This window comes from Frankliniella occidentalis, unplaced genomic scaffold (genome assembly GCF_000697945.3).
Source record: "Frankliniella occidentalis isolate FOCC.00 unplaced genomic scaffold, Focc_3.1 Scaffold69, whole genome shotgun sequence".
Taxonomy (NCBI): domain Eukaryota; kingdom Metazoa; phylum Arthropoda; class Insecta; order Thysanoptera; family Thripidae; genus Frankliniella; species Frankliniella occidentalis.
Window position 1 is genome coordinate 231,690 of NW_026267199.1, and position 19,539 is coordinate 251,228.

Here is a 19,539-nt window from a genome sequence, read left to right on the forward strand (position 1 = left end):
CTTGAGGGCCGTCGAAATTCTCATATTCCCCAAACGTGGGACGGCACGAGTCGCGAACTGCACGTTACGTCTGTTGGTTCTTACAGTTTAAGTCGTGTGTCTGATTGTTTTGGTGTGCCGAATCTTTCTATGTCTTCCTACTCAGTACGTCCTAAAGCCCCTGTCTTCAATTGGTAATGCAGCTTCGTTTCGTAAGTCATCGCATACTTGCACGAAGAACACTCCATTGAACCATAACCTAGCTCCCAACGAGGGAATGCGTTGACTAGCTTTTTTTGTTGCAATTTCTAATCAGAAGTGATTTTGACTCACCTGAACACCTCTCTTTAGGTGATAGGGGTATTGTTCAGGAAATTCTCACTGGTACATCAACTATTTAATCAGACAACATATGAAAGTTTGCAACTACAAGTTGAACTCTGGCTAGGTGCTAAAATAATTAGTTGTGCTCTTCTAAGTTGTTAAAGTTGCACATCCATCCCCATCTCAGGTGTTCTAACTTTAGAGTTAAACACTTGTACGCAAGCAACTGTGTCGAACACTTGCAAGTGATTAACTTGTTGTTGTAAAGTGTGTGCCGGTTGTATTCTTGATTACCAGTGCAGGTCTTTTCTGTGCTTTTAATTCTCAGGGTCTATGAGTAATACATGTTACATAAATTTTGTAATTTTTTTTATTACCCTGACAATTCAATTTTTAAAGTAATGATAACTTTTGTCTGTTATAGGTCCTGCAGCTTCATAGGCATTCAGTATCAAGGTGTACTGAATATCTTCAGAATGAATGACAATTGTCATTCATTCAGTGATAACTTGTGCACATTGATGAGATCAACATCTCTGAGCCTGTTATGGAGCTAGATGATTGTGGTTCGAGTCTGGAACTCTCCGGTTGGCGGCTGGCGATGTGATGTAAGTGCAGCCAAAATTCCATTCACCCCCGTAGTTAGAGTCATCCATTCGTTTTGAAATTCACTAATTCGCATCGCACCTCGCGATGGGCAACAATTATTTTCACTGTGATGACCTATCGGTTCCTGCTCAGCCAAAACGAACGGTGGAGGTAGGCACTCGCAGGGTCGGGACTATATATACACGACCCGTCCCAGCCCCCAGCCCCAGCCAGGAGGGAGGGAGCATGGGAGAATGATAGCGGGAAAGGTTTTCGCTCTCCCGGGCGCCACGCGCTGGCGGCAGGGGGTTGTATCAACTCTCATATCCAGGTGGGCGCGTGCGGGGTGGGGGAGCGGAGGTAGCGGAGGGGGAGGCGAGTGTATCGCGGAGCAATCACGCAGCACAAGACATGCACAATCATGCCGCTCCAGGTGAGCTAAGGGACTGGAGGGCGTCCGGGGGGAGGGGGAGGGGGGCGCAGAACCACCCGCCGGGCCGCCGCGCGCCGCGCCGCCGCGCTCGCTGACTCGCTCGTGGACTCGCAGAGCAGCAGCACGTCCACGATGACCAGCACCCTCTCCGCCGCCTCCAGGCGGGCGGCCTGCACCGTCGCCCTCCTCGCCGCCGTCCTCTACGTCCTGACCTCCGAGGCCTCCGCCGCGCAACAGGTGCGCCTTGCAGTGTCTCATGTAACAAGTCGCGTGTGACAGCCGTGAACGACTGTGCGTGTGTGTGCGTGTGTTTGGGAGCGGGTCAATGCACGTTTTCATGACGGACTGATCTTTGCCACGTTATGTTCTCTACAGCCGGCAATTTCTCGGGGAGCGCGTGTGCCTGTGAGTGTGTGCGTATGGAGGTGTGCGCGTGTGCGTGTGGAGATGCGAGAGTGAGTTCAAAGTTTGCGAGGCCACCGTGTCCAGTCCAGCAGACGAGGCGCGCTCTGCAACACGGTCGCCTTGGAAGGCAATGGGCCACACGATCCTGATGACCCGCGCAGAACGTTTTTAAAGGTTGCGAAATTTCACCATCATAATAGTTGTGTGAGGGCCAATCAACCGCGAATACTGCAGTATATGTGATACAACCAAACGAACCCGCAAGCTTTTTGCGTCATACATTTCGCCCCTCATGTGCATAGTCGTCTTGTTTGTGTCGGTGGTCGGACCACGCAGCCCGGGGCATGATGAATATGGAGCGCGACACCCCCCCCCCTCCCTCACACTCCTCGGCCTCATGCACTGGATTGACATATCGGACGGGCAGCAGCGCGCAGTCTTGCGAGATCACCGTCCGCTGGAAAGCGAGATACATGATTTTCCCCCCGCATGTGACTCAATAACAGCCTTCTTATTTTGGATCTGGTAAGCTGGGAGGGGGTGGGGATCCGAGCCCCTCGCCCAGCCCCTCGCCGGAGTCCTCCCGGAAGCTCCCTTGTTTTTCTCGGCCCCTGCCCGCGCGGCGCGCACACGCGTCTAGTTCCTGATCGCTTTCACGCCGCTTCGTGTAGGGTCGCTTCGCTCCCGCCTTCTTCTAGAAGAACTGCTGTTTCCTCCACATTTTATCCGGCCTGAGCCCCACTCCTTCTCCCTCCTTTTCCATAGGAAGGGCGGCGAATCTTGGGTACGGGAAAGGTAAAATTATGACGTGCCCAAGAAACTCCTGCTTTACTCACGTCACAGTCATCGAGTTGGTCCTCGCAGATGTCTATGTTATGCTTATTTGTACCAAATGTATTGTCGGGTATTCTATATAGATGCCTCTGTTCTGGCCTGCCGGCCTGATCTAGTTTGTGATGGAGGGGGGGGGGTTAGAGTAGGATCCATGGCACGGGATGGGCCCGCCGCCGCCGTGTTGACGTAAGGGTTAATCAGGCTTGCGTCTGGTTGGGCGGCCCGAGGGCCCGAGGGCCCCGGCCGCAGGAAGAGCCTGTCCTGTCGTGACGAGTCCTCTGCCCTGGCCTGGCGCAATGCGGCTGTTGTGCTATGATGCCAATCCCGCCTAACCCCATCTAGAGGAGGGGGGTCTATCTACGTACAGCAAGTACTTTGTAAATTTCATTCGAAAGATTGGTGTCAAAGGTGTGCCGTCAGGTCAGGTTTTAATTGTAGCTCGTGCCGCGCGCACGCTTGCCTACTCGCTCGTGGCCGTTAGGCAAACCCGTATCGCCAAACACAGCCGCATGCCTGGTGCACGCCCGAATAATGCACCGTAACTAGAGAATCTGGCCGAGCGGTGAAATTGGTTTCTTGGCGCCCAAGGGTGGTCAATTCCAAGCAAAATGTGGGCTCTATTTGGAAACCTATCGAAATAACTGTTTGGAGACGGGAGCGTTATTGGCTTCGGGATGCGAAGCGTAGCTGCTTGGAAACCAAAGCAAAGACCGTATGCTCGGAGCGCAAAATAACTGCTTGAAAACCATAAGCCACTTTTACCTACGGGGTTTTATCGGCAGCCCGGGTACAATATGTAATATGAATGCTGCCTTCCATGCTGCGAGCGCTGCGACCACGCCCCACCGCCTCCCCCCTGCGGCACCGCGGTCTAGAACCACCACACAGGTGCATGCGGGCCCTGACCTTGGCCTGCTTTGTGGTCCAATATACCTCGCGTACCCCTTTCTTTTCGCCGCCACGCCCCTTCCCCGCCACGCCCTGCCCCGCCCCACCACGCCCCACCCTGCCCAGCCCCTGCCTTCACGACGTTTTCCACGACCGCTCTCAGAGACCCACACGCGCGGGTGCACGATAACAACGCGATGTTTCGACGTGACTCGTAGAGACCAACGAGAACAAACTCCCTTGGGGAACGCTAAATGTATGCTTTAATAATGTATATTTTTGAGCGAACGTTCGTGCCAAGGACCTACGTTTCGATTAGGACAAATTTTGCGCAAAAGTGCATGATTTTGTACAAAAATGAATGCACAAAAGTGTTCAAATCAACGCAGAAATATGTGGAAAACATATGATCGTTTAGATTTGTAGAAATAGAAGATATAAATCCAGTAGGTGTCGATGCTGTCACTCATTTCGCGTAGTTGTGTTTTGGGGGATATTACACAAGGCAAAGGAGCCAGACTCCGAAATACCCAATTACCGACCAACTCCACTCGGAGAGTCTCTGTATAAAACCTAAGAGATGAGCTGCTGCTGTGCCTCGCCCCGTTTCGAACTTGGCGGGGTCCTGAGGAAGGGGAACGGCGGGACGGGCGGTGACATAACGGCCCACTGAGGGGGGGGGTGCCGATCGAGTTGCCGGGGAGACACGTTCACGATATAATCTCCGAGGCTCCATCGCTCCACCTCGGCGCGATCCAGACGACGGATATCCGAGGACCTTGCGATGCCCCCACCCCAACCCCCTTCCCTTGATACCCACCCGATGCGAGGAGTGAAGCCCGAGCAGGACTCGCAAGGCCGGGTGGTGTCCGCGGGTCCGGTAAGTTCGGAGAGGGATAGGAGGGGAAGGGGGGTGCCGAACCATTCACCGCTCTTCGATTTTTAACGGCGGCTGTTTTACGGCCGCGGAGTGGACGGGCGGGGCGGGGCAGGTCGGCGGCGCGGTGCGCGGTCCACTCCGCGGCTCGCACGGGCTGCTGGGTGGAGCGGCGGGGCGGGCGAAGGCGGGGAAAGGGCAGCGCACGGGCCGGGGCGGGGCGGCGGGTTAGGTGGGTATGGATAGAGCCCGCGTGGTGGAGCGTGTCGACACAGCGCGTGCACCGGGAGGGCGTTGCGAGAGTGAGCGGGAGAGAGGACCACAGCCAGCGCCGCCTGCTGCTGCTGCAACGTCAGTAGGGTGCGGCGGCGGCAGGCAAAATAGATGGACAGCGGCCGGCGATCAACCTTTGCGCGATGCGTAAAGTTTGTAGTGCCCGCGCTGTGGTAAGATATCGTCCAGACAGTGCGTCCGTCTTTCGGCGCAACACGAACCCGACGAGCCGAGCCTCTGCAAGCTCTCCGAGCGCCTGGGACGTAGGCAACATCGCGCCTTCCGCGCATGCACGTACTGCGGTGTGGCCTACCCGGTCTCTCGCAGGCGCGCTGTGTTCCCGTACTTGGCCGAATGAATCTGGCAAAAGGGCACAAAAACGAACGTACTTTCTGGACGACCACGAACATGACGGCAACGAGGTAGAGAGGTTTACCGTGCTCGCCGTGCTCACCGTGCTCATCCTCTGTCCCTAGAAGCGGCAGGTGTACCGCGGCGGCTTCCACCAGGGCGTGGCCGTGCCCGTCGCCGTGAGCCGGAAGCTGACGGAGGAGGAGAAGGAGGCCTTCCGCGCGGCCAAGCGCGCCCAGAAGGCGGCGGCGCACGGCCACGAGGAGATCCCCGGGCGCGCCGGCGTGGACTACCCGACCTACCACGAGGTGCCCGCCACCAGCTTCTCCTGCCAAGGCGTGCCCGTGCTGCCGGGCATGTACGCCAACGAGGAGACCGGCTGCCAGGCCTACCACGTGTGCCACGACGGCCGCGAGGGCGACCAGGGCGCCTCCTTCCTCTGCCCCAACGGCACCCTGTTCAACCAGTACGACTTCAACTGCGACTGGTGGTACAACGTGGACTGCAGGCAGGCGCGCAGCCTCTGGAGGTCCGTCGAAGATCACCTAAACACTCTTAAACAGAGATTTTGTCCTGTTTGATACAAATTTTGCTGGATAAGAATTTGAAATTAATTACTTTTTCTTTGTTGATTGCAGCTTTAACGCGGACCCCGAGAAGAACCCCTACTACCCCAAGAAGAAGACCCCCGAGCAGATCGCCGACATCGAGGCTGGCGCGTACGCGGCTGCGGTGCAGCAGACGGGTCGTTACCAGGAGCAGGCCGAGAAGTACCAGCAGTACCAGCAGTACCAGCAGTACCAGCACGCTGCCTTCTAGATCATATCACTATTTACTTAATAATGGCTCTTTTTTCTCGGAAAACGATGTTTTAATTGGACTTATACAAACATACAGAAGAAAAAGACTTGATGAAAAAGTGACGAAGGGCCAAAAATGATTTGTAATATACTATTTAATTTATTTGAACGACGATGTTACCAACAAGATGGAATACAGCAATGTAACAATCTCTGTAGTGTAGGAACGCCTCATTGTCCTTGGATTTAACGGAGAGCAAAAATCACTTGAAGCAGAACTTATAAAGACTTTACAAACGGTAAAAGGCTGTAGTCCCGAAAATTTGATTGTATTCCCTCACATGCCATTACTAAACACGTTTGCTGCTGCTGCAGGAAAGGGACCACACAATTATGAGGGTAGCTTCTACCTCGATGAAACAATGACTCACAAATTTACACTCAGACAGACCCGTAACTTCTAGACACATCGATAACACAACATAATTATGGCTTTATATTACATAACAAGTAGTTCTAATATTTACATAACACTTACTAGTTGAACGAAATAAAGTCCGTCACTATTCTCCCTCTCATACATACTTCTGTAGGTAACCGCGCATGGCAGGGCTGAACCCATCAATTCGTTATGCCAAGTAAGTGAACATGCTTTGAGCAGTGGTGGCTGCTCCTGTGAGAGCAACAAAGAATATACAGAATATATAGAAGCAAGAAAAATAGTCGCAGTGATGTTAGGTCAATCGGCGTCACTCTGACTAAATTGAGTCGTCAAGATTAGATAAATATGAATTGAGAAGAGTCGCGCGTCATTCATCCTTACATTACATTGTTATCAAAAACGTTCCACTCAAGTAGGAGCCCATAGGGCGAACCGAAAGGACACATAGTAGACTCTGCAATCGCCCAGGTCGGGTCGGCCAGCGTGTGTCTGTCCAGCAAGCGCGCCGGGGGGTTGACCGACCGATTGCAACCTTTAGCAAAAGCATTGCAAGAGAATCTGGCCTAATAATTTTTTTTCCCTGCGAAATGGATGCCATTGAAAGTAGTTTGAGATAAACCGTTACTTTAGTCCGCCCGCGTATACTGTTTGCCGGCAGCCCAAGCGCCGGGCGCTGCCCCAGCCCGGAGCGCGCCGGCGCACGGTGGGCTGCCTACCGCAGGGCGCCACTCCCCTCCCCAGACTCCCCAGCCTCACTCACTTCACGCGGCCGACTCCTTTCACCGGCTCACGTAATGCGGCTGCGCGCTGGCCGCCACGGAGGGAAGGCATTTGGCGGGGAATACGACGCATCTCAAAGCTTTCTGCCGTGCCGGCGTTAAAGACACAGAGTGACGGCAGTCATGATGACGTGTCGCAGGTCCGGCCGCTGCCGGAGGCGACCCGCCGCTGGGCTCCTAGAAGGAGGTCAGCGAGTGGAGGTGCTGCAGACGGTCCTCGTGGTCGCTGTTGTACAGCGCGGCCAGCTGGTCTGGGCTCAGCAGCCCCCCTGCAACATGCTCTGTTAGACCTGCGCCTGTGCATACCCCCTCGGCATCTCGCGGCTCGCGCCCTCACTCTCTCACTCACCAGGCAGTTCGGAGGCCCAATCGTCGTCCAGGAGGAAGGCCGAGTCGCCCAGCAGGGAGTCGTCATCGTGGGCCTGAAAGGGGGACGTGGCGATGAGTCGACGGGCAGGTGGAAAAAACCACACGGGCACCGAGACATAATGGGGTAGGAGCGCCCAAAGATCTCGTGAAACTCCACACGGTTAGAAACGGTAGTAATGACAAATATGTCCCACAAGATATTGCGGGATGTCCTTTCCCCCCACCCCCACTGCCATGGAGTACGGTTATTGGACTGGGTGGGAACTCACACTCACCTCCGAGAGGGACCCGTGGCGGAAGCTGGAACCGTGCCCGGAGATAAGTCCTGAGCCGAGGCTACCGCCGAGGCCGGAACTGAGGCCCGAGCTCAGGCTGGAGCCGAGGCCGGAGCTGAGGCTAGACCCAAGGCTAGACCCAAGGCTGGAGCCGAGGCCGGAGCTAAAGAGGTCGAGGTCTCGCCCTGGCCCGGAGCTGTCGTCGGGGTGGCGGCCGTCGACCAGGGAGGACATGTGCTGGCCCCAGCGGGGGCGGTGCGCTGGGCGCCGGGGGCCAGAGGGCGCCTTGGGGGGATGCGGCACCTCCAGCGGGTGCACGGCCTGTTTGTTGTGGTAAAGGCCGGGGGGCGGCGGCGGCGGCTGCAGCGCCGGCGACGGGAAGGGCGTCAGGTTCACGTCGTCCTGGGGTCGTTGCTGTGGCACAGGCGGTGGAGGTGGTGGCGGCGGTGGTGGTGGTGGAGGCGGCGGCGGTGGTGGTTGCGGGGTCGCCGTGGCAGGCTGCGGCGGGGCGTAGGCGGGCTTGTGCTGGGGGTTGAACGGGCGCCTAGGAAGGTCACCGCTGCCGCCGGCCCCGCCCGCACCGGGCAGCTGCAGAGGCGGGCCCACCGGTCGCTGCAGCGGCACCAGGTGCTCGGCATGCTGGTCCCAGCCCGCCGGCGTGCGCAGCAAGTACGTGGAGTCCACCTGCAACGGCTAGACAGTGAGAGGGAGGGCGGCGGGGCGGTCCCCTATGGTCGGGCCAGCCCGGCGGGCGCGCGTGCCGCACGGGAGTGCGTACCGGCCGGGCGCTCAGCTAGGGCTGGGCCCGGGTCCCCAAGGCCGCCGTCGGCAGCCGCGGCCCCAGACCCACCCACCCGCGTTTTAACGGCGACCCGCGCAGCGACTCGAATAATTAAACGGCGTCCCTTAGCGGTTGATCGGTCACCGCTTCCTCTGTAACGACCTCAGCGACCTTCGTCCGTCCCTTCGGCGCAGCAGTGCCTCGCGCCTGCTTGCAACGGCCGCTACCGGCCGCCGGCCAGCCTCTCGCTTTCTGTCATAACTAAACCCCGTCGAGCTCTGGACGCGCGCAATGCCACCTCCCTCAAAACGCCCTGTTGGCTGGCAATCTCGCCGGCTCCGCGTGGAAGCGAGCCGCTGGCGGAGGCGCCGCGCCTGTACCTGGAGAGGCTCCGTCGGCTATGACTGACGCCCTCGGCTGATTACCGCAAAAAACAACAACAGTGGAGCGGCGTGGCGGCGCTCGAGCCGGCGGCGCCGCTGACCGGCTGACCCGGGCCGCCGCGGCCGTCGCGTGGCGTCAGCGTGGACCAATCACCGTGGGACAAACGGGCGCAGGCGGCGACAACAAAGCGGGCCGGAGCCACCACCTGGAGGCTGATCGGGCGGTCGGGAGCCCGTGTGCAGCCTGTGGGGCCTGTGCCCCCGCGCCAGCAGCAGCGCGCCGCGCCCTAAAGGCCGATGGGCCCCGCCGGCCCGGCGGCGCGGGGTTGAGAGTCGTGCGTCAGCGTGGCGCTCGCGGCAGCACGACGGCCTCCCTTCCCTTCCCCCCTCCCCACCCCGTACGCCGCGCGTCGGCCCTTTAGGTTTGCGTCATGCGATGGCTAATATTCGCTGCCCCATTTAGTTTGCCCATCGCCGCGCCGAGGCCCAGCCCAGCGGGCCCAGCCCGGGCATTAGCGCGGCTAGAAGGTGTGATTAAGACGCTCCGCCCGCGGCTCGTGCCGCCTGCAGCGCGTACACAGCCCAGAGCGTGCTCGGGGGTTTGGGGAAAAGGTCTCGTCTTGTATCCGCACCTCACGAGGGAAAAGCCGAGGGGCTCTTCACTCAAACAAAAAAAAAGTGTACACCCCTTCCAAAAAACAAACAACAAAAAAACAACAGAAAAATTCAAGGAAAAATTATGAAAAATTAGAAATCAGGGGACTACAGAAAATTGCCCAAGTATTAATAAGTAGTGTGGGTGAGACCAAAACGATGGGCATTATATGTCGCAAAAAGAAGATCTGCTTGATGTTTATCTTTTAAAACGGAAACGATTCGATAGTGCGTTTGCCTGCGCATGTCGGATCGGGTTATCTATTGATGAGCGACATCGGCCCTAACCGCTGGGACATTCAGAACTATCTACCTGACCTGATCGCCCCATCCCTCTACAAACACACAGAGGGACCGGTAGCTGGCTGCCTCTACTACAAAGGGTAGACAGTGGACAGAATTAATTCAGCGATCGTTTGCGATGCCGAGGGTCAAAGGGCTCACCGCATGTGTTGAAAATGTTGTCCCAAATTTACGACACTTTTGTTGTTAATTTATTAAAAGCGTAGTTGGTATATAAACAGTCCAATGTCGTTCCTTGACGCTGCTCACAAAATCAACTACAAAAGTGTCTTAAATTGAGCACGAAATGTTTAACAGTGCAGGCGCGTCCTGCTCACCGTCTCACCGTGTTCTGGGACTGGTGTGTCTGGCCCTCGGGCGGCACGTATCTGCCCTCGTCCGTCTGCAGGATCTTGATGACGGAGAGGTGCGGGTCGGCGGTGTGCGTGTGGCCGTCGGGGTGGCCGTGCGGGCCGTGGCCGTGGTGGCCCGGGTCGCCGCCCTGGCCGTGGCCCCGCCAGTGCAGCAGCATGCCGTCCGGGACGGAGAAGCCCGCCTGCTGCAGCTTGTTGAGCGCCAGGCGGTCGGCGCGGAAGGCGTCCTCGGGTATCTTGCCTCCGGTGTGCGGCGACACCTGCTCCCGGAAGATCTGGCGCTTGTGCTGCGGACAGAAGCCAGGCCGGGAGAACATCAAATAAGACACACAAACATACAGCAATGAACCAGCCATGCAATTCGCTTGATTTCACACTGTAAATGGGTTGGCGTCTTATGACGCCAAAATATTGGCGTCTTATGACGCCAAAATATTGGCGTCCTCTATAGAACGCCAAATTTTGGCGTCATAAGACGCCAATTATTGGCGTCGAGCATAAGAACGCCAAAATTTGGCGTCTTATGACGCCATATTCTGGCGTCTGCCAGAATTTGGCGTCATAAGACGCCAATGTTTTGGTGTCAAAAGACGCCAACCCATTTTCAGTGCAAGAGATTTCAAATGATTCGAACTGATTTCAAATGATTTGGAGTGAATTCAAACAATTATACACTCTAAAAAATAATACAGAATTCTGTATCAAATTTGATACAGAATTCTGTATCAGGCTCTTGTGATATGGAAACATGTAACATGGGTACAAAATTCTGTAATCTGATCAAAATGTTACAAAATACCGTAAATGTTACTAATTTCCGTAACAGATACAAGATCAAGTAACGGTGGATACAATTTTCTGTAACCCTGGATACAGAATTATGGAACTTCGTTGGCACGGTCTCCGGGAGCCCCGGTGCCATTACACCGGGTTCCAGCGAACCTCTCCTCAGGTAGCCTGGGTGGCCGCGCGGGTAAAGGCGCGACTTCCTAATCCAAGGGTCTGGGGTTCAACTCCCGGTGCGGCAAGGTACATTACGTAAAACAAAATCGAAGGAGTTAAGTCCCCTAGAAAAAAATAAGAGGGGGAAAGGGAGGAAGAGTAACAAAATGAAGAATTACAATTTTAAAATCCCAAAGATGTTCTGTATCAGGTGATACAGATTTTCGTATCCATGTTACAGATTAAAATCTGTATCAAAAATGATACAAATTTCTGTAACATGTGATATGTAAATTACTGCGTAACAATGTTACAGAATTTTGTATTGATTTTTTTTAGAGTGTATCAAATCAATGAATTTTGTAGAAGTCAGGATGATCTAGTTCTTTCGAGGGATTTTAAGTGAATTAAACACGGGATTTGAAGAATTTCTATTGAGTTTGAACGAATTTAAGGCGATGTTCAGTGAATTCTATATAATTCAAGAGATATCTAGTAAATTCGGAGGAGCGCTGAATACAGCGTAATAACGCATGTTATCACTCGATGATAACGCGGTGCACATTTCAGTTTTGTGGAAAATTTTCTAAACGAGCTCTGAGATTTTGTTTTTGAAAGCACCATCGGATTTCTCGCGAAATTTCCGACTAAACAAGCCTACATGTGATAGGGTTCGGAGTTCAAATTATAACACGGAATAAGACGTGTTCTTATAGAACCTTTATTCAGAACCCTATCACATGTAGGCTCGTTCGATCGAAAATTATACGGGAATTTCACTGGTGCTTTCAGAAATCAAATTTCAGCGCTTGTTTAGAAAATATTTCACAAAAACTGATATGTGCATCGCGTTATCATCTTGTGATAACATGCGTTATTACGCTGTTTCCAGTGAGTTCATGGTATTTCAGTGATTTCCGGTGATTTCCAAATGATTTCGAGTCGAGGGACGGTACAACTGAGTTCTAGGGTGTTGTGGGCCCCTCGGGAGAAGAGCTTTATCAAAACACCGTTTTTGAAATTTAAAAAAAAATGTTTCTTGGACCAACCCTTGATCTTCTACTCTACGGTTCATCCCTTTGAACACATTCCCCCGGCTGGCGGCGGGCACCGTTAGGTAAGTTGGGGTGGGGGCAGCGCTGCAAGCAGTAAGCGTCTGGCTCCCCTGGCGCAAATCACGACCTCGACTCGTCGCGCCCAAATACGCCGTTCTCACGATTTCGATCCGCGCGGCCTTGCCCCGCCCCGCCCCGCCCCGCCCCGAGACCCATCGCCGTAAATCAAACAGATGCGCGGCGCCGAAAGAATGCGCTTCTGACGGCTTTCGTTATCAGCGGCGCACTTTGGAGAGACGTCTTCGCCTCGCTAGCTGCGGGAGAGAGAGGGAGAGAGAGGGAGAGGGAGAGAGGCGCGCGGCCGGGGCCCCTCACACGCGAGGCCGCGAGGCCCTGACACCTCGACACATTCCATCGCGCCCAACAGGTGCAAAATAGGAGCGTGTCGTCCCGTCACCCGTCCCGTCACCCGTATCCCGTCACACGCGCCCTCACGCACAGTCGCGCAGGCACGCACTGCCCGTGCCCCGCTGGCTGCTGCTCCGCTCTCCAAGATCCAATGAATGCGATAATCCGACCCGCCCCATTGCGTTACAAGTGATGCCGATCTGCCGCGCCACCGGCCACCGGCTGCCGGGGTGCTTCGCGTAGACCGCGGGATTACCGAAGTTTGAGAAGAGTTTTGCAAGAAATGCTCACCAGGATGTGGACGACTGCCAAACCACTAACGTGTGTATGCGCGCGCACCGTAATAAGCCGTCCTTCCGCAGCGCGAGGAGGAAAGGTGCCCCGTGGATAATACGCAATAATGAGGGAAATAATGGATACGCACTGCGAGTGGCGGAGAGAGTGGGACTTTAGTAAGCGAGGAGAGAGAAAGACATGTGTGTGACGGAGAGGGGAGAAAGGCGAGAGGAAAGAGAGATCTTTTCAAGTTTATAAATGTTATTGAAACTCAGGAAGTCGAATAACTTAAGTCGATGTGGAATCGGTGGGCACTGGCGTTCAATATCATCGATATCATGCTGCATGCGTAAGTTTTCCCGTTGTTTTCTACTGATGTTGATTTTCAGACTGTGATGGTAATTATGCATTTCAGCTCTGGCTTCGGCTTGACTGGGCTTGACTGCTTAACTTACGAAGTGTCTATGTGACACAATAAAAGCTAGAAATGTGAGAAGTTATAGAGAAATATCATGGGTGAATTGAATAATCCATGTGCTACTAGTTGTGTGTGTGAGTTGTCTAAATTTATCCTGATTTATCTGTTACTCTTTTGAGTCCAGGAGGACCTTAATAGTGAAAAATGACGTTCAAAACGATTCTGAAAGCGAAACAATGAGAAGTGGGGACCAACAATGTCTCTTTAGTAAAAGAAAACTGTGAGACAGAGACAGAGGGGTTCGGGTCTGACCAAACTGACTGCTGCAGTTATGACCGTACTTACTTCGGTCCCACGGGGGCAGCGGCAGCGGCAAAGGTCAGCCAGGCCATCAAAGGCAGACACAACGTCTCAATCCAGCCGAAACAGCGCGAGCACGCCGAGGACCCACCCCCAACCCCAACCCTTCCCCTCAAGCCGAGTGGCTACGTTGTCGTTCCTATGGCTATACTTTACGCTGAACGACTAGCGCGCACGCGCAAGTAGTGGGTAACAACTTCTTTTGGCGATAGCTGAACCGAAACGTTGACAGTGGATGGTAAAAGAGAATAACTAAATTACCAGTCTCATTTTAAGAACCCCGCGAGAGGTCAGAACAAGGTATTTCTGTAGCGGTGTCCCCGCCCCGCCGTGAAGGCGCTTCGCTTCGGGTGGGGGGGGGGGCGTTCTTTTGGGCGAAAGACATAGCCTGCCCGCTCGCATCATACGCGCGCCGCAGGAGAACACCACCCGCCGGCTGTGCTCTGCCTGGGACTGCCCCGCGCCCAACTGACCTACTGGCGGCGGCACGCCGGCCGCACTGGCAGCCAGCAGGGAAGGGCATCCCGCCTGGACACCGATCGGGATTGGGAAGCCAATTGAGTAAAGATGCTTTCAGCTACCTGGCAGCGACCCGGGCGCCCGGAGCATAGGCCCGCCTGTCGCGCAGGCGTGGCTCGCGGGTCTGCCTACTCGCTAGGCGCCTAGCGGACGGACGGTCGCATCGCCAAATGTCTTGGGAAAGCGGCCACGCGGATGAGAGCCTCTTTTTACTATGTCATCGGCGGGCTCCCGACGGGAGGGCGAAATTATTACTACTCATGGTGGGTGACACCGTGACCTGGTCGGACTCCGTACACTGTGGAAACTCCGCCGCCGCTATGAAGAAAGTAAATGAGCGGCTTGGCGGGGCGGGGCGGCGGCGTTGTGCGCAGGGAGGGCGGGGCGCTAGCCGGCGCCAGCTTGTCTGCAGAGCGGCCGTGGGAACACGGATGTCGGTTAGACCCCCCGCCCTCCCAGCAAGTGTAAACTGTGCCCGTGTGTGTGTTTGAAGCAGTTCCCGAATGAGATTAATAAAAATTAAAATTATTGATTGTTAAACACTTGCATTCGAATCACATTTTTATCCAACCGCGTGCAAGGTAAGGGCAAGATGGACCACAAAGAGTAAGACAGACAAACGGACTTTTCACCGCCGCCACACTCTGGTAGCAAATCTATGATTTCCATACTCTTTAAATGCAGGTAGTTCGTGAATGATAGAAAGTGGAGTTGCTTATGAGTGTGCTACGACTATGACACACAAAACATGCATATTTCTTCAATACATTTTTGGAGGAATATAAATTGATGATTGTACGAGTCTAACTAAACGTGACTAGAAACACGTTTTTAGTTCCAACATTTCAACTGAATCACCACATCGATGCATCAGATCAAGTGAAATATATGCCAAAAAACTTGTTATACCAATGCAGCCCCACACGTGCACGTAACCAATGTATTGCATCCAACAGCCTCCTCACATCGCCGGCATGCATGCTAACGTGCCTGCGTACCTGGACTTCAACATCTGGGACCTGCGTTACTTTCTGTAAAAAGAGAAAGGAGGGAAAAGTAATCAAAAACATAGTCAACGGTCGCGCGCGTCCGGGCGGCGCTGCTGGTGAGGGGGCACGCAAGGCAGGCAAACAAACAGGTGTCGACACCGAGGAGGAAGACGGGACGGGCTGCGAACCGAATAAAGGCGTGAGCAGGCCCCGTGAACCTGTGGAGGGGCGGGGCGGGGCGGGCGGATTCCCCTGGAGGGAGTGCTGCACACTGCCTGCCGGCTGCCCTGTCTGCGTCTGTTGGGCCGGACTCCACCGGCTCAACACCACAAGCCTTTCACTCGCACAATCCTAACCCCAGCCATTCTGACCTGGCGAGTGGTGAGTGGTCGCTCGTCATTTGCATCATTTTCGGGTCGGAACATCCTCGTAAAGGTCATGATCCCCCTGGGATAGGGGCCGACGACTGCCTTGTGCACCAAGCCCAAATCGTTTTTTGAGGTCGGGTGAATGTCGGATGTCGGAAGTGAACTGGAGGAAAGTGACAAGATTACGACGCGGGATCACGTGCGATGGGTTATTACAGGCCGACTGGAAAGTTCGAACCACAAAATTCAAAACTACCCGTCATCAAAGTAGCAGCTGCTGGCGGACAGCACTACAGGGGCTGGGTGAGAATTCAAGCGCCAAGAAGCAAAGGGTTTGTTTCGAGCTGGACGCCAGTTAGTGGTCACACCAGCGGCGACCCCACCCCGCCCCGCCCCGCCCCACCCCGAGCCGGCGTGGTAGCTCCTGCGGGAGAGCCAGCGTGCCAACACGCCACTTTCCCTACCGCACCGCAACACATCTCTTACGTTCTGCTTGCCAATAATGAATGATGGCATTTCGACTAACGGCGCGTTAATCGATGGGATCGGAGTGGGGCTGCCGGAGCGCTGCCGGGCGGGCGGCGGGCGGGCCCCACGCCGCCGGTGCAAGTGAGGTGGTGGTGGTGGTGGTGTTGGCAGCGACCACTGGCCACCCTGTGATTGCAAAGGATTGTCCACCACCTCGGCCCCGCCGGCCAGAGCCTGGTCGTCAGCGAGACATTCACTCCGTGCGGCGCCCGTCACAATAGGCGTAGTTACCGTCGGTGTGATTAGTAAACTCGGGTGATTGCGGGCGCCGAAGACGCCGAGTTCCGCCCCGGTGGGCTCGACCGGGGAGGCTTCAATAAGAGAGTCATTAGGCACGAGCGGTAACGAACCACCTCGCCGGCCGCATATTCATAAGGCCCCCATCCCGCTCCTCTCTTCTCTACAACCTCCCCCCTCCTCCCCTCCCTGATTGGACCGGGACCAGTTCCTCCCGCTGTTGCATTAGTCCGAAGCGATCTGCCTCCGCCGTTGCGCACTATGCATCGTTTCGTCTGCTCCCGGCTGCTACTATCCGCGCCGGCACCCGCCGCCGCCGCGCCCCCGGGGGGACGCCTCGCTTCTCCACCCCGCCCCACCCCGCCCCGGCGTAAGGTCAGGTGAGGCAGCATTGCTGGAGCCCGACCTGCCAGCCCATGCGTCCCCAGGTCACCAGACTGGTCAACGGCATGCTGGCTCTGGTGCTGGTGCCGGGGCGGTGCGGGGCGGGGCGGCCCGGGGCGCGGTGCCGGCCCGCAGCCGCCTGCACGAGGAGGCGATGCGATGGTTATCGGTGGCGCGGGGCCCACCTGCCAATAAGCAGAAGGGCACTCGACCTTTGGCCTTTGGCGCGCGCGGGGCTGTGTATGGTGCCGGCGGCGCAACCGGCGGCGCCAGGAAGCCGTCGAGGAGGGGACAGCCGACCGGGACCCGCCAGCAGGGCCGACGCAGCCTCTGGGCTGGACGGGGTGCTTGTTCGCAGATGATGAGACGCCCGGCGCCAGCACGGCCAGCCAGCGGGCCGTCGCCATGGCTACCAAGGGAATGTGATCGCATGCGCGCATAGTCACACACACATACACACACACAGCCAGTGCACATACACGGCTATAGAGCTGCAGAGCTGCGTCCCCCTCCTCCCCTCGCCCGGGCCGTAGTAGTGCAGGTCGCCGGGAGAGGCGCGGGCAGAGCTCTCACGAGGTGCGCTGCAGCTTGTGCGGGCGCATGCACTCCACGACGAGGAGGACGCGCGTCGGCGGGGGCGCCCGGGAATGTGACGCGCCGCGACCCGAGCTGAAGCCGCTTCGCCGCCCGTAACCCGTAAGTGAATGCCTCGCGGCCGCCGCCGCGCTCCTCCAGCCTTTACGATGTGCGGGCGCCTTTCACAACAAAACCCGACCGGGGCGTTGCGCTGCGGCCGGGCCGGGGCCGCCTCGCCCATTAGGAGACGGCCGCGCTGTGCATCCCGCCGGCCCGGCCCAATAAAGCCCCTGACTGATGCCCGCCCAGAACGGCACGTGTGTCGCGTGGTATGGCCCACTAGTGTCACGGGCGCCGATCGGGGACCCGGCCGCGGTTGCCACAGGGACTGGACTACTACTGGCTCGGCCGGGCTCCGCGCGACCTTGGGCGCGCTGGAGGGTTGGCTCCGCTGCTGCATGCCGGCCTGCTCCTGTTTGCCTCATCGGAGCGGAGCTGCGGAGGAGCACGGCGGCCGCGCGATCCGCGGTTTGCATGAGAGGATGGCCGGGCCGCGGCGGCGCGGGGCGGCGCGGGGCGGGGGGTCTGCGGTGCGGCGTCGCGAGGATCGGCGTGAGAGGCAGATTGGACGGTACGGTATGTGCAGCCACCATGTGGCCAGGCTAGACCAGACCGCCAGTGGTCGCAATAATAAGGAGGGTCGAGTCCAGCTGCTGCACCGACCCACGGGGTTCGGGTCTCATCAGGGTCACGGGGTCATTGGGGGTAGACCTGTATCCCGCCTTTTGTCCTCTTTAGGGTAATGGATGATTCAACTACTGTCGACGGCTGTGTTATCCGGTCACCTGGAGAGTTCGTCATGAGAGAGAGAGAGAGAAGGGCGCACTTATTTCGTGGTTGAGACAGGTTCAGAGCCGAACCTGTGGACCTGTAGAGCTGTAACGTCGGTCCGAAACGAGCTTTAGTGATGAGGAAATGGCCCGAGGGCAGCTCGCCGCCAGCAGGAGTAGGCGGTGGGGGTGGATTTGTTTCTGTCGGACTCTTCACTCGCAGAACTTTACTGCTCTCTTCTTCACTGCTGGCCGGCGGCCGCTGGCTCGTCTCTTGATGCCGAGCTTGATGCCCAGTCGGAGGCATGAAAGAGCCTTCCCGCATGTCACCCCTCGCGGAGCGTGACCGCCACGATGAGCGTGACTGCCACGAACCGTGACGACGACACGACGCGCCTCCGTCGCGCGCGTGCGCGGAGAGGGCTCGAGTGTCACGTGGTGTCACGCCAACCGGACCAGTGAGGGTGAAAACGGGCTCAACACTTCCCGCTCCGACATCCCCCCCCCCCCCCGGTGGTGCACAGGTAGCAGCTCGCTGAGAATGTTGGGGATCATCCGGAAAGCAAACCCATCCTGCGATCCTCATAAAGTTCAGCCTCGACCCTCGACAGGCTCCCATACCGCCTGATAGGTAGGCAACGTCTTGCCTGCAATGCATACGTGCATTGCGGCGTGGCCTACTCTGAGTCTCGCAGGCGCTGAGCTCCCATAATCTAAATCTGAGAAAATCCGAGAAAAAAACGGACTTACTTTCTGGAAGGCCCCTTAGTCTTGATGCACACAGTCCGTCGATCTGGTATGAAAAGACTCGCTGCTCTGTTTTTATTTCAGCTCGTAGAGGTCGTGGTAAATCAATCAATTCAAAATCGGCAAAACATGATTTCAATTTGGGACACATTGGACGACTTATGATCGGTTCAGATATCACAGGAAGAAGAACATAGGGTAGGGCACAACGGTTCCTAAATTGGTTGAGCCAACTACCCCTACTACCAGGAAGGCCTCAAAGCGGATCACCCGACCAATTAGAAACCTTTATGCTTTTGATTTATCCGCACATTAGTCAAAGTGTGCTGGACCACACTACTGTTTGATAGATTAAGTGGGAGGTGTTGTTGCTGCCCTCGCCTCCTTGTGCCTTACTTCGCTTCCCTCCCAGCTGACGAGCACTGGCAGCCCGGCCTGCCGGCGACGTCTCTCTCTCACCTTGCCGAAGTCCGCGGCGAGCGGCTCGTCGGGGAGGTCGGTTCGGGGCCGGGGCAGTGGGGTGGCACCCGCCAGGGTGACGACGGCCACGAGGAACACGGCCAGGACGCCGCCGAGGGAGGCGGCCGGTGCGGGGGACATGGCGAGGCGCAGCGGGGGCAGCATCCTCCCCGGAGCCTCCGCACTCACTCACTCACACTCACGCACACACACACACACACTCGCGTACTGCCGGCGGCGGGTCCGGGCGGGCTGCTGGCGGGCTGCAGGGCGCGGCGCGCACTGAGGGCTCCAGCTCTAGCTTCTCCGGCCGCGGGTCGCTCCGGCAGCGGCTTCAGCCCCCCCCCCCCTC

General features: G+C 56.7%; 2 protein-coding genes across 3 annotated transcripts; one reads left to right on the forward strand and one right to left on the reverse strand.

Moving 5' to 3' along the window:
- Positions 1–1,394: 1,394 nt before the first annotated feature.
- Positions 1,395–6,057, forward strand: LOC113203936 (uncharacterized). The gene is made up of 3 exons (XM_026418892.2): positions 1,395–1,561; positions 5,078–5,481; positions 5,591–6,057. Exons 1-3 carry the CDS (start codon positions 1,457–1,459, stop codon positions 5,769–5,771), a joined length of 690 nt encoding a protein of 229 aa, XP_026274677.1. The 5' UTR covers positions 1,395–1,456; the 3' UTR covers positions 5,772–6,057.
- Positions 5,890–19,464, reverse strand: LOC113203935 (actin-binding protein WASF1-like). 2 transcript variants are annotated; one of them, XM_026418890.2, is made up of 6 exons: positions 19,188–19,464; positions 15,068–15,100; positions 10,064–10,378; positions 7,618–8,301; positions 7,323–7,395; positions 5,890–7,242 (listed from the first exon to the last, which is right to left on the reverse strand). In XM_026418890.2, exons 1-6 carry the CDS (start codon positions 19,350–19,352, stop codon positions 7,151–7,153), a joined length of 1,362 nt encoding a protein of 453 aa, XP_026274675.1. In that variant the 5' UTR covers positions 19,353–19,464; the 3' UTR covers positions 5,890–7,150. The 2 variants fall into 2 exon arrangements, with proteins under 2 accessions (XP_026274675.1, XP_052124404.1); XM_052268444.1 differs by lacking the exon at positions 15,068–15,100.
- Between the last annotated feature and the right edge of the window lie 75 nt (positions 19,465–19,539).

Excerpts from the sequence above, each read along its gene's own strand:
- LOC113203936 (XM_026418892.2), top strand. The coding sequence starts at position 1,457 with ATGACCAGCACCCTCTCCGCCGCCTCCAGGCGGGCGGCCTGCACCGTC. Across the intron at positions 1,562-5,077 it reads AGGCCTCCGCCGCGCAACAG|AAGCGGCAGGTGTACCGCGG; the intron begins GTGCGCCTTGCA and ends CTCTGTCCCTAG. Across the intron at positions 5,482-5,590 it reads CAGGCGCGCAGCCTCTGGAG|CTTTAACGCGGACCCCGAGA; the intron begins GTCCGTCGAAGA and ends TGTTGATTGCAG.
- LOC113203935 (XM_026418890.2), bottom strand. The coding sequence starts at position 19,352 with ATGCTGCCCCCGCTGCGCCTCGCCATGTCCCCCGCACCGGCCGCCTCC. Across the intron at positions 10,379-15,067 it reads TCCCAGATGTTGAAGTCCAG|CACAAGCGCCAGATCTTCCG; the intron begins GTACGCAGGCAC and ends TTCTGTCCGCAG. Across the intron at positions 7,396-7,617 it reads GCCACGGGTCCCTCTCGGAG|GCCCACGATGACGACTCCCT; the intron begins GTGAGTGTGAGT and ends TCCCCCTTTCAG.